Source organism: Grus americana, chromosome 1 (assembly GCF_028858705.1).
Source record: "Grus americana isolate bGruAme1 chromosome 1, bGruAme1.mat, whole genome shotgun sequence".
In the NCBI taxonomy this organism is placed as follows: domain Eukaryota; kingdom Metazoa; phylum Chordata; class Aves; order Gruiformes; family Gruidae; genus Grus; species Grus americana.
In genome coordinates, this window is record NC_072852.1 from 105,987,900 (window position 1) to 106,002,082 (window position 14,183).

At 36.1% G+C, this 14,183-nt stretch overlaps 1 protein-coding gene across 8 annotated transcripts in view; it reads left to right on the top strand.

Moving 5' to 3' along the window:
• Window positions 1-14,183, top strand: part of GBE1 (1,4-alpha-glucan branching enzyme 1) — a 173,573-nt gene that overhangs the window by 132,833 nt on the left and 26,557 nt on the right. For all 8 annotated transcript variants that reach the window (XM_054806013.1, XM_054805983.1, XM_054805996.1 and 5 more), the window contains 2 exons: window positions 11,436-11,620; window positions 12,678-12,806. In XM_054806013.1, coding sequence (XP_054661988.1) covers window positions 11,436-11,620; window positions 12,678-12,806 — 314 coding nt within the window. The remainder of the gene's footprint in view (window positions 1-11,435; window positions 11,621-12,677; window positions 12,807-14,183) is intronic.

A 14,183-nucleotide genomic window follows, 5' to 3' on the forward strand; every position in this document is an offset into this window, starting at 1 on the left:
CGGATATTGACTTTACTTTACATGCTAGTTTCTGAATTTTTTTTAAACTTTTTTTTGTCCAAGGACTGAGAGAAGGCCTCTTAGCTTTGCAACTTATCTCAGAGACTATGTCCAAACCTAATTATACAGTGGTTGCATTCACTCACGGCGGATCAGTTAATTATACCTTCATCAGAACTGAGCTGGACTGTAAAACCTTGGCTAGTTAAGCACAGAAAGTTCATGTGCCAGTCAGCGTGCCATGATGAGATGTGCTGGCATCTATCACAAACACATCAGATTTCTCTCTTGCTCTTTATTCAGAAGCTCTGTACAACTTTCTCATTTGCTCCACGTCTCAAAGCAAAGTGTGGTGCTGGGACCTGCCATATGATACATGTCTGAAAGAGCCCTGCTAAGCACCGTGCTCACAAACAGGCTTCTCTGACTCCTGGGAAACTTGATAAGTGAAGCATGTCTTTGTAGGAATAGATATCAATGAAATGCAATCGGAGGATGCGAGATAAGCTCAGGTAAGGGTTGTCACGACGCTGCTACCTTGTGGTTGAAGTGCAAGCCATGTTTTCAGCTTGTCTATCCTCATATAAATCTAGAAAACATACATTTGAAAACAACAATAATAATCATCTACCAATATGAACAACTATCGCATATGTATTTTCACTGAGAGGTTGAGGGGCAGGTAGGCAGGTAGCGCATCCAAAATGTAGGTGAGTGCGCTGCTGAAAAATGCAGGGATAGCGCGGTCACTGTTGCACTGGAGTCTTCTATAGGGAGAGTGTTACAACATGGAAATGTTCCAGAACAGGACTAGCTCACATGCAATATACCTAGTTCTGTAGCTGTTTTTCTGCTTGATTTTACCATTTTTCTGTTTGTTCCAACTAATTATTAAGCAAATATCCTTGCATATCTAAAGTATGGCTTGAGTTAGAGATTAGTTACGCCTAAGATTTCAGCTATTGTGTAGAATTGTGTTTAGAAACAAATAGGCCATTTGATTCCATTTATATAAAGGTATATTATTTATATATAATATATATTCTGTTTATATATACCTATTTGTGTATATGTAAGCTCACAGTGGTGACACAGTACAGTAACAGGTTGCTTTAAAACAGTGCCAGCTCCTGCAAACAGAATACTGCTTGTACCTTCAAAATTCACAAGTCACTTATGTAACATTCAGAATACAAAAAAATCCATTTCCTTAATTACATTGCAACATATTGGTATGTGAACTTAGTATTGATTGGGGTTTTTTACATCAGAGAAGTGTAACGTTGGGAGCCACAGCCTTGAGACTGAGCATATCAGAAGTAAATCTCTGGAGTCTAAGAACTGTACCCCAGTGCCCAGGTACTACTTTCCATCTCTGTGCGGAAAAGGTGGTGTAGTTAGCAGGGTGCTGCTCTGCCTTTTCAAAGATTTTTACAATAACCACGTGAATATATTTTTGAAAATACCTTAGTAAGTGCCCAGATCCACTGAAAGCAATGGCAAATGAGAGATGTTTAAAATTGTGAAGGTCTTGAGAAGACGACTTTTAAAACAAATGTGTTTTAGGAAATTTATAAATACATTCTTGGTGTGACAGGGTTGAGCCAGCCTCAGGTGGAGAGCAGGAGGCAGCTGGCAGAAGGAAGCTTTAATGTAGGCTCAAAGCAGTGATACATCATTCTAGGAGGAATCTCAGGAATGTACTTCCTCACTGAGGACATCAGGTAAAGAAGAGGTTCAGAGCTGCAACCACAAGTATTCTCTGATGGCTGATTTGTACTGTTTCAAGAAAGTAAGACTTTATATTGGGGTTTTTTTTCTTCTTTGGTATAAGGATGACCAGCCTGATCTGTGGACAGTAGAACAAGTCCCCAGTCAGTGCCTTATCTGCTTTTTTGTTTCCTTGTTGCATCAGTTCTGCACAGGAAGTATGTGTTATGTAGATGTAAATATTTGTAGTGCCTATAATGATGCATATGAAAGCAAGGAGCCAATTTCCCAGGACAGATGATGTGCCAGTTGCAGGTGGACTCTGTGCATCCGAGTAGTGTCGGAAGACAAGAGAGCTGATGTTCTCTATGCGTTGTTTTTTACCTTTCTGAGGACTGCATGACTAGGCCATCTGCAATCAGGCTAGTAGGGATAAGGTGGATGTCTGTGCGTATGCAAAAAAAAAAAGTGTCTCTTTGGATATGACTTCTCCCTTAGGCAAGCATACTTTGCTACTTGCCTGTCTTCCCCTCAACCCAGCTAAAACCATTTAATTTAAACTTTGTCATTTTGATGGTCTGCTTTGTCTTTCGCTACTGCCCACTTCTCCATCATCACGTCTCTCTTCCTTCAAATGACTTCTCCACAACCCGTATGGCTTCTCACAATCCATCTTCTGTTTTGTCTCTGGATTGTACTGCCTACTTCCCTCCCACCCTGCCCCATCGCCACCTTACCAAGTGATAAGTTGCCAGGTCTATGGAACAGGACTCATGTATTTTCCTTTCTGTTTATTTGCTTGAAATAGTTGTATAGAAGTATGCAAAGACAGAGTGCCGTGTTGATATTTGTTAATGAAAGTATAAGGCTTTATTTTCTTTGGAAGTGTTATAACATTTTAAAAGTTGAATCTCGGTATCTTTGAATGTCACTTCATTAATATTTCTATATTCAAGAGCCCTGAGATCTGTCACTTGGGATGTTTAAAATTTTCTGTTTCAAATTCATGAGAAATTTAACAACAACTAGATTCAGCTAGTATGGAGAAGTTTGCAAAACTATCTGACATGGTACAGTCTTGCACAAAGTTGTGTTCCCAGACATCTTTGTGCCTTGCCAGTGTTGACATCTATTGTAGTCCTGTCTGTAGTGTAATTAAATTTCTGGTGAATGCCTAGACTCCAAGGGCAAGCTGGTAATTTTTTTTGTTTAATTTTTTTTTCAATTTATCAGCTGCATTTTGAATTGGTCCAAACTTTAATTTCAAATTTTCTTATTTTGTGCTGTTAACAAATGCATAATTATGTAATTTTAACTAGATTTGTTCCTATAGCTAGAACAGAATATTACTGAACTTTCATTTTTGATTTACATAATATGAAAAGCTTTAACTTTCCTATGTATCAAATACTATTCAAATGGTTTACATTTTCTTTCTCTTTCAGTAACATGAACCTTTATATACTCCTTCAAAATTAGAGGATTAAATTCTGGACTTACTGATACCACTAAGAAAACTGCTATTTATTGAATATATTATGGGAAGAGGTTTGCCATCTTTGTGTGACCTCTTCCTTGATTCCAGTCTGGTCCTTGATTCCCTTTTGAAGCCCATTTATGTGTCTGTGTGGTACCAGTCAATACCTGGCAGTACGCCAGACTGAAAGATTTAGCTAGAACTTCTTGGACCACATCCACTGTTCAGGAAACTTTCTTGTCATGGGTTTTGTATGTTTTTGTTGGGTTTTGGTTTTGTTGTTGTTTGGTGGGGTTTTTTTAACATTTGCAATGTGTCGTGGATTATTTCTGTTCCTAAATATTTTAGTGAGCTCTTGGAAGTGGTTAACTAAATATATACTGTGCGGGTACACGTAGAACGTAGTAGAAAATATCACAGTATCTAAGTCAGTCTCTTGTATTTACCAAGATGCAGCTAATAGTAAAACAGGAAAATGGAAAATGTTTCAGTGTAACAGCAACACTAATAGTTTACATCGTTACTCAATTTTTTAAATACTGTGTGAGAGCATGGAGTAAATCTTAAGTCTGAAATATATTATTCTACACTGGAGGAGGGGTGCCAAAATGTAAACTTTCAGGACTGAAAGGTTGTAAGAGTAGATTAGTAAAATAAGCATCCTCTGAGGGTCCCTTCTAGTCTAGATAACTTCTCATGGTACTCTCGTCCATTAGTATGAACTGCAGAAACTCTTGAGCTCTGCTCACTAGAGCATTCAAGGGAAAACATTAATCTGCCCCTAGCAGCTGAATACTATTATCAGTGACACTACTAATATATCACTGAATGCTCTTTTGATGAAACACCACAAATAAGTAAATGAAAGAATTATTTATTCCAGATAAATGTTTCTTCTGTGTAAATATAGTTCTACTAAATATGAACGTGCTGGCCTAACCATTGTGTGTTTAGATTCTGTGGAAAAGTAAAGTAAATCACAGTGAGCAATACACATGGTCTGACCACTATGCCTGTGCCTGGCTACTCCGCGATGTAAGCAAGCTCCTCAGCCATCCAGCCTTTCCTAATACAGGTATACAGAGTTGGTGCTTCTGAGCAGAATTGCTTGCTTTCCTGTTACTTGTTTGGCTTTTTGGTTTTGCTTTTTTTTTCCCCCCCTGTAGCTGATCTGACAAGAGAGGTGTAGGTTTGAAATATGAGGACTAAACAAAGCTATCTAGTATGGTTGGAACTTTTCTTGGAACAATTATCTCCTTTAAGAACTTGGAACTGTTTTATCAAGATTATAAAATTGTATGGTATGATAACTCCAACTTTTTAACATCAGTACAGAATGAATGAAGTCAGGCCAGCCTTGATATGAAGCGGGAATGGGAGAGAAGCAAGCCATTTATTGGTATACCACAACCCAGAAAATTGTATTTCATTTTCAACATTTTTTTAAGAGAGGGCAGAACTGTGCTTAAATGTTATCAAAATTTCACCTGCAACGTAGACAGCAAGAGCTTTGGGTAACCAAGCTAGCTCCTCTTAGGATACGGTATGTGAGGATGCATCAGCTGGCTTAGAGCTGTTCAAGGGATATTGTTGAAAATGAGAACTATGAGGGAATGTATTGTTTTCAGAACCTAAAGGTATTTCTGCTCTGTGCCATGCAGATGTATGAGCAAACACAGAGATCTTAAGCTGTTCCTGCAGTGCTTTGAATTATAGTCATTCTCCCCAAAGAGCTGCTTAGCTAAGCCAGGCACAGCCCTTGGAAATACGCAAGGGAACTATTGTGTCAACTGTATCGTTTTAATAGTGCATGAATCTAATAGAGAAACATATTTCACAGAAGTTTAGGGTGGGAGTTTATTTCTTTGGTTTCGGTTTTACTTAAGCTGTATTTTTCTCTTGAATTCAGTTGAAATTTTTAAAAATTGTGACGAACAAGAGAGAAGAATGTACCATAACTGGTTGGGAGAAATGTCTCTTAATAGGATTTCTGTTTCTCATTTATTTGCTAAATAGGATGTGTGAGGAATAGATAACAATAAATACAATTTGAAGATAATATTTTAGAAATACTTATCGCTGAACTTTGAAAGTGCTACAATCAGCTAAATATTTTATAGTATAAAATAAGCTAGTTAAATATTGCAGTATATGTAAAAAAAAAAAAAAAAATAGGAAAAGCTTGATGACCCCTACTCACAGGTAAAGATTAACTGTATTTATATGGGCTTGACAACCTGTATACCAAGCAATAGCATGATGTGGTTTGAAATGACTGGTCTATTAAAATGTAAAAATCAGAGTACTGGACCTTTTAACAGTAGTATAAAATTAGTACACTATCTTCCAAGAGCATAGACTCAGTAAGCATTTGTCAGCTTCTATAAAAAAGAAATAGTAAATTATGAAGCCTCTTGAATTTAAACAAAGTCTCTGGTATCAGAATATTTACTTTCCTGGATGATTTGTTTATATTAACTTGTGCCTTTTTGCCTTAATGACTGAGGGAATAATAAAACTGATCTGTTTGCTTTGACAAAAGGCATTTGTTATAAGTGATGTATACTACAAAGGTGTCTCTCTTGGAGGAGAAAAGGTCAAAAGTATATAAAGTAATAAAATACTTAGTGATGAATATAGCTTCTAAAGTTAAAATTTTCCTGCAGAGCAATGTTGTACAACTTTCTGTTGCCAACAGCTTTTCATGAATAATGTTTTCATATGCACACAGTTTTCATGGGTTTGTAAATTTTTTTTTTTATGCTGTACTTTATTCTTTCTGCAGTTTAATTTCTTAGGAAGTAAGAATAGAACCCAATTTTTAGAGTTCTTGAAATGTTTTGAATTTTATTCAAACCAGTTGTAGACTGATAAGTGAAGGGAGGAGGGTCACCTGCAGAATCTCCAGGATCGTGACAAGCAAATCTCCTACCCCCCAGCTGTGCTCCTAAACTCTTGGAACTCATAGAGTTTGGAAGAAATTGCAGTTGGGATTGCAGTTTGATCCATATGATGTTGGGGAGGATCACCATCATCATTTTCTTTAGGATTTCTCAGGGCAGAGGGTGGAGGCTTAAAGCCTCAGTGGGAGAATGTTCACTGTTTAAAAGCTTGGATATTCAAATGATAGGATATTTGAAAGTGCTACCTACCTATGCTGACTGTGTGAAAATATAGTACAGGCTTCCATGTTAGTTTTATGGAGGGAGGAGAAGAAGAGGGGAAAAAAAGAAATAGAATAATCATTGTCATGTCCTGAAAATGAATGGAGGCTGGTGGAGCGTGTTAAGAGGAAGCATCATTTATGCTTTTTGTATTCTTTCTTCCTTTTCCAGGCACCTGCTTTTGGCCACTGTTGGAAACAGGCAACTATATGAACATTTAATTCTGATTCAATAGGGTTTACTGGTATATTAAGAAATAGGACTGAATAGTGTTAAAGCCATACTTCCAAACAGTTTGCTGTCATAACAGTTGAGATTGAGAAGTACTAAAGAAGAAAAGAGAGGCTGTAAAAGCAGTAAAAGTCATTATAACAGAAGCCTTCATTTAGTGCTATAGAAATTAAATTAGTATTATTCTGTTGAAAGAACAAGAAACTACATTTCTAGATAAACTGAAAGATTTCTTCTTGGAGCAACAAGTCAGAGATTGCAATGAATTCCTCAAAATTTCATTCTGTAGCTGGCCTGGTTCTGCTGCTGTGGATCGAGTACGGTGTGTCCCTGGTGTGATCTAGGGTAATTGTTTTAAGATCTCGGTACTTTCCTATGTCTCTGCTATATTAGAGGCGTGCTTCTGTTTTTTCATGACTGTATCACACCAGAGGAGATGCATTCTTTGATCCTTTACTACAGGCAAGGTTAAGCATCCCCTCCTGTCTTCCCGATGAGATATGGTAGATCCGAGTTTCAAAACAAATGTGGTGTTTATTCTGATTTTTGTCTTGTCTTATAGACTGGAAGGAGAAAATACCTGATATTTTCAGAAAATGGCAGAAAAATACTTTTCTTGCAGAACTGATTTTACCTCTCTTTTTACCACTCCCTCATATGTGATATTTCCTCTAGCCTGTTGTTCTGTGCAGGAATTACAATATAATTGTTTACCTGAATTGATTTTTGTTAGCCAATGCGTTAATGAATACCAGTGCTAGAGAGATTAAGAAAATATGAAGGTCTCCCAAGTCATCTAACCCAAGTGTTTTGACAGGAGTTCAGTTGGAATTTCACTTTATTATATTGTTGCATGGAAGACAAGATTAAATGAATGCTTGTAATGCAGCTCGTTCTCTCAGAATTTGAAGGCAGTATAGAGTTTCTTACTTGTTTTTGGTAGTATGAATGTTAAGTTTAATTACTTAAGGGGCTGAAGAAGAGTTGGTACAAACATTAGTAAATACAAAGTATCAGATTTGCTTAATATCCAATAGCTTCACAACTAGGGAAAATGAGGATTAATTGTTTGAAATGTTTATTTTTTGAAATAATGATAAATATCATATGCTACCTGGATCTGATTTACATTTATTCCATTTATAATCTGAAGATTGTTGCATTATCGTCATTGTTCACAAAGGTAATGAAGTTAAATTCACAGTTACAGCTCCTGGATGAGTTGATGATCTGACTTGGGTAAACTGGCATAAGTCCGCTAACTTTGATAGAAATATGTTAAGGTGGAACTGTTGAAATTCTGTCTCAATGTGTCCAGACTCCAGCTCATCAGCTTTAAATAGGATCTTTTTTAATACTACTTTAGATCATTTAAAAACTTGTTCAGCCTTATACACCTAATTAAACTACTTACCTTTGGTGTATCAAATAAACTACTTGCTTTAACTGCTTTTAAAGTATTTAATGTCATACTTAAATCAAAATACAAACAAACCAAAATAACAGGCATCTCTTGACACTGTCTGCTGCATCTTTTAAATATGCCTTCAGTTCTACATAGCCTGATTCTTTGAGAGTGAATTGCTAGTAAAGATGTCTAAAGAAGAGAGATCAAGAAAACTTTAATGACCTGTGGGGTACAGCTTCAAAGTAATCATCAGTAGCATAACTACTTTGTGGTGTAAATGCATTTCTAGCCCAATAAAGAAGTGTGATGTAGATTTTCATTATAGTAATAGAAAGTTAATTTATTTGTTGGAATTTTGATCTTGAAATCTTGTACATCATACAGTTGTCCAGCATGCACAATGTGTAGAAAATGGCAAATGTTAATTAACTCACAGATAAAATTAGTATGTATTGCACTTCAATGATTTGTCATTGTTTTGTTTCTCTAATAAAAATTTCACTTAATTTCGGTTTTATTCTCTGCCTCCCCCACATTAGTTCCATTGTCTTGATTTGCATCATTTGTAGCAGCTGGCTTCTTGTCAGTCTGTAGTTTGGACCTTTATATCAAACAGGAAATGAATTACAGGAAAAGAAATACCAATAGTACATCTAAGCTTAGAGGCTTTCACAGTTACCAAGAAGTGAATGTTGCTGATTCTTGTCAGAAATGAGACGTGGAACACAGGGAAGGAGGCAGCACGTGCTTCACAGCTGCCATGGGTTATCTGTAGAAGTAAGTGTCAGTCCTTGCATGCTGAATGTTAGCTCCTTTTCCCTATACCGCATCTTAAAAACATAACCAAAACTGCCTACTTGAATTTGTTTTGACATTATTTATGAACTTATATTTTTTTCCTCAAAAGAGAAATCAAGGGACCCTTTTAAAATCAAGCAACACATACAAAAACTCATGAGTGTGTTGTCCAGAAGGTGCCCATAGAAACACAATTCAAGTGGGAGCTGTCAGTGTGTAGACCCTCAACATGCTTTTCAGACATCAGCAATAATTCAGTCTCCTCTCAAGGCGCTGCACAAAGTTAAATTCCTTTTTTTCTTAATGACCACTAGTAATGGCTAGAACAATAACATTGCTTTTGTATTTTGCTGCACTTCTATTGTTCTTTAAAAAAAACCAAAACCACAAAACAACAAAATGCAGCATTCAAGCAACTGTGGTGGGGAAATAGGCAAAGCGAGTGATGGCGAGGGAGTTGGTATATGGTATAAACGTGAAGGAGATATGCTCTACTTACAGTGAAATACTCTACTGAAATGATGGGCTAGTTTAGTCTAATTTATTCTCTGTCTTCTGTTGCTTATTTCCCTTGTTTTTATGTTTTTCTTGAACAAATAGGTACTATTTCCTTGGCTATCTTTTCAAGATACATATCATCTCTGACTTTCTGATGTTCTTTGCTATCTTTAACTGAGCTATCTCATGTAGTCTATCTTTTGAATAGTGCACAGATCACAAACGAAGGTAATACCTTGCCCAGCTCTTAAGAGAATATTGAATTTTGTTAGATACAGTGTCTGTTTTGTAGCAATATCCTTCTTCATTTTTGGTACTGTATTGTTAGCACAGTTTAAGAGCTGAGTCCAGCATTATTCCAAGGTCATTTTCAAAGTCCTGCTGTGATTCTGATTCTTTTATATTTATCTCTGGTTTTGAGCTGAATATGAAATTTAGTGGTTTAGCTTTTGAACGGGAAATTTAATTTACAACTTGCCAGTTCGTTTACAAAACGGATACCACTGTGAAGGATTCTCCTAAATATATATACAGCCTTTCTCTTTTGTTCTCTGTTCATTTCTTTGTTCCCGTGAAGCATGGAAATACACAAAAAAAAATCACTTCAAAAATCTAAATTCATAGCTGTCACTGTTGACTGTATCCTTCGGGCCTTCCAGGCAGCGCAGGCTGTGCGAGACAGCAGATGGTGGCTGCACGTGCAAAGTGTCCATCCAGGAAACAACGCTTGCCTTCTCTTGGCATCCCTGCCCTTCGTCTGCCCACAAAACTCCAGTTTAGTGACAAAACTTCAGTAACTGCTTGTAAAAATGGTTAATAGGAATAAAACGAATAGTCCAAAATGACTGAGAGTCTGCTAGGCAGCAGGTTATAGCATGAGTTAGAACCATTAAGTCCATTTGGATTTCTTTCAAACTGTAATTACAACAGTATATAAAACAAGAAAACTTTGCATATATGAAAGTCATTCCAAATACTGAATCCCTAACAAGGTCTTGCTGCAAATCTTTAGCTTTGACAGCTGAGATTTGCTTTGGCGATTCTTTGTAAGAGAGGCTAAGCTTTTTCTTGATTAAATTACAACTTTTCCCCTTCTTTTTTAATGGAGTGTGATTTAAGTCTGAATAAACCTATTCCTTGTCTTAAAGTGAAGTCTGTTCAGTAGTTGTGTGGGCTAGATAATCAGCATTGAGTCTGGCAAACTTGCGAAGCATTACTGCTATAGAAAACCAGATAGAAATACAGTGGTGGCTACACATGTGCGAAGGGACCTGTACTGGTGGGCGCACAGAGGAACCCAGCATTCAGACCTGCTTCATCCCAGCCTGAAATGTGTCTCTGCTGTTCCTGACGCTGAGTTATGTTTGGAAAGGGAGCACCCCTTGCAAGGCGGCTGGATCAGTGCATACTGTTAGATCCCTGTATTGTCACACCCTTTAAGTCACTTGTTCTCAATATCAAACGCTGAATGCATCATCGTTATCATGCTTTATTCTCTATAATCCAGCCTGCTACTTGAACTAGGATGTCTTTTTGAATTTTTCTGGGAAGTGAGGAGCCAAGATTCAAGTCATCTTTTTTACTAGTTATTTTTATACCACTGGAAACAATGATGACTGTATTTATAGCCAAGATAAAAAGTAGAAAAAAAAAAAAAAAGTGATCAAAGTGCATCCAACTGATCTTTTGATTGTTTGAAGTTTAATTGATAAAATGAGAGATTTCTGCCTGTGTGGTTGTGTGAATGGTAGTGCTGATTTCTGTTAAGTGCTCTAAAGCAATGGATTGCTACTGTTAGTGATGTTTTAGGTTTCATAGTGATTCCCTAATTGGTATCCTCGTTGACTGAATTTCTGTTGCCCTTATTAAGGGATGGGAATGAAGAAGAATGCTTTTTTTTTTAAGCGTGGCATGATAGCATAGAGGTTATAACTCATTCACCACTTTATACTTCTCTTGGAGTCCATGGATATTTTGCTCTGGTAGTTGTTACTGGCCAAACCTGTTAACAAGTATAAATGTTCTAAGACACTTTTTAATAAAAAAATGACTAATTTATTCTTTGGAATTTAAAACTTGTAGAAAGGAAATATACTTTAATGTATTTTTAGCACGTGATTTCACAAATCCTTAATATTTTTAAATACAGGTAATGAATTTGGACATCCAGAATGGCTTGACTTCCCCAGAAAAGGGAATAATGAGAGCTACCACTATGCCAGAAGACAGTTTAATCTTACTGAGGATCATCTTCTTCGCTATAGATTCCTAAATGCATTTGATAGAGATATGAATAAATTGGAGGAAAGATTTGGCTGGCTTGCATCTCCCCCGGTAAGCTATATATACTAAATGATAAGTTTTTAGTCACCAGTTGCATACGTGTTCAGAATAACAACAATACCAAATTTGCATGCAGAAATTTTAAACAGCACTTTATTATGCAGTGTGTAATGCCCAACATATATTTCAAGTTGTCAAAACATGTCACTGAAATATCTTCCACAGATAATAGAAATCTGAAACAGTCTCCTTTTAGCTTCATAGCAAGCTCTTTTCCTATTATTTTTGCTATTTTTATTTAGTAACTGCAGATTGGATAAAACAGACTATAAAATTGTCTGTAATCCAATCCGAGGATTGCTCTGGGAAAATGTAAATTGTTCTGACTATTTACTTTATATAAATAATTACTCTGTTACTGAGAAAACACTTTCAGTAGAGTATAGTGTAAGTTATAGTCTCCCGGTCTTCAACCTGTCACTTTTGTATTTGCCTTTTTTTACCTAAATATTGCACTGTACTTTTTTATCAAAGCAACTCAATTATAATAAATTTCTGAGTGTTTTATTATTTCATACTAATTATAATCCACTTTAAAGAATTGTTTTAATGGATATCTAGTTATTAATGACTTTAGCAAATAGAACAAAGGTGCAGCAGTTTAATGTGACTTATCAAAGCCATTTCTCACACAGATTTTAAAAACAAAAACATGGCCAGTGCTTCATTTTCTAAATTACTAACAGTATATGTGGTGCTGATTCCTATAACAAGTAGACAGGAAAGTGCGATAAAAAGACCACGATACCAATCTTTGAGCAAGATTTTTTCAAGTGCTCTATACCTAACATGCTTCAATCTCTTTAATTTTACATTGCCTCATAAAAAGTAAGCTATGGCTTAGTAATCAGAAATTTTATATAACATTACATAGGTAAACAATTTCAGTTTGCCTGCTAATGCCCTTATCTATGCTGCTTGAATCTTTGACTGTTGTACTTGAAATGAGGTATAGAAGCAGTGTTTGTTTCTTTTTGTTGTTGTTGTTTATTCAGTTAGAAATGAAATATTTTATAGTATTCAATTTTATTTTTTTTTTCTTTCCTAGGCCTTTGTGAGTGAAAAGCATGAATCCAATAAGGTCATAGCATTTGAGAGAGCAGGTCTCATTTTTATTTTCAACTTCCATCCGTATCAAAGTTACGTGGACTACAGAGTGGGTATTGAAACTCCAGGAAAATATCCTTTTCTTTACTGTTTCATTTGTACAGAAAAACTTCAGAAGTTGAAAATTAATTTTATTTCTGTTTCCTAATACGAACACAAACTGTAGTTAAAAGGTAAGAAACCACTTATTTGTCATCAGTATAATCCTGCTTTAATTCTTAGTATACAGCAAAAAAAAATTAGAAATGTGCCCTCTTCATAAGAGGTCATTTTGTAGAAACTAAAAGTAAATATTGCAATTTAAAGACTGCACGCTAAAGTTTCATTGTGATGCTTTGTTTTTTTGGAATTACGTTGAGGCATGAAAAGCAAGTAACTCCTCCTCCTTAAATAAACTACAGAAAGTGACCACAGTAAGATGAGGCTGTGCACACAGTCACACAGGAAAATGCATTAGCTTAAACCTTCATCACAAAGGTTGTGTGATCTCTGTTTTATAACTGGGTGGACAGACAATGTGCTCTCAGCTCAGCTGAGCAGCAAGTGATTACTCTTGAGTGATTGGCTGGTTTTGCATTTGTGTCTAAATGCTTAGCATTAAGGGAGATTAAAAAAATTAATGCTAACTTGCCAGAAATATTTAACGTGCCCAGATTCAGTTTGTTTCAAGTCCTTTGACAAACAGTCTTGTGAATCTTTCTATGTCAGTTGAAAGCGCTGCAGTTCCAGTTTTGGCCTACTCTCCATTTATCAGCAATTTCAGGAAACTACTACCATGTTTCAGTTGCTTTATTTCAATGTATTACTCTAACTCCTGAGCACTGCTGAATTGATGTACAGGGTCTCAGGAACTTAGCAGGATTCTGGTTTAGAAACATCAAGTCAAACCCATCTTCTTCAGTGCTTTTTTCTGCTGCCTCTATGCTGCTACTGGTTCTCCTGGAAAAGGTAGAATTGAGGAATAAATTGGAGTAGTAAAAACTTAATCTGGTGTTGTGAGATATACCAATATTGACTGTCATAGGCTTCAAGTATTCACCTCTGTAAGTTGATGCTGCTGCACTTCATCTGTCTTTTATGAAATTCTTCAAGTTCTGCAGATGGAAAAGGTGTAAGTTCAGTATTAAGGTCTACAACACATAGCGTGACTTTTTTGCTCTGATACTTATACAGGTATGATTAAATCCAATCCACATTTTGTTGTTCACTTTCTGGCTTGCTTTTTCAAAGATGCTAGAGATTCAATTATCAGAAATGCTTAAGCAATTTTTTTTTTAAAAATCTCACTCTTTTGTATCTTGTATTATTTTCCTCTCTTTTCCATAGCACATCTTCTTCAGGCTTGTATTTAATTACTATTATAAATGAGGCTCTCTACCTAACTTAATTTTCTGGTTTGTGCTAAATTAATCGAATACCTAGGCATTGTTTTTCTAGGTGTCTAAAT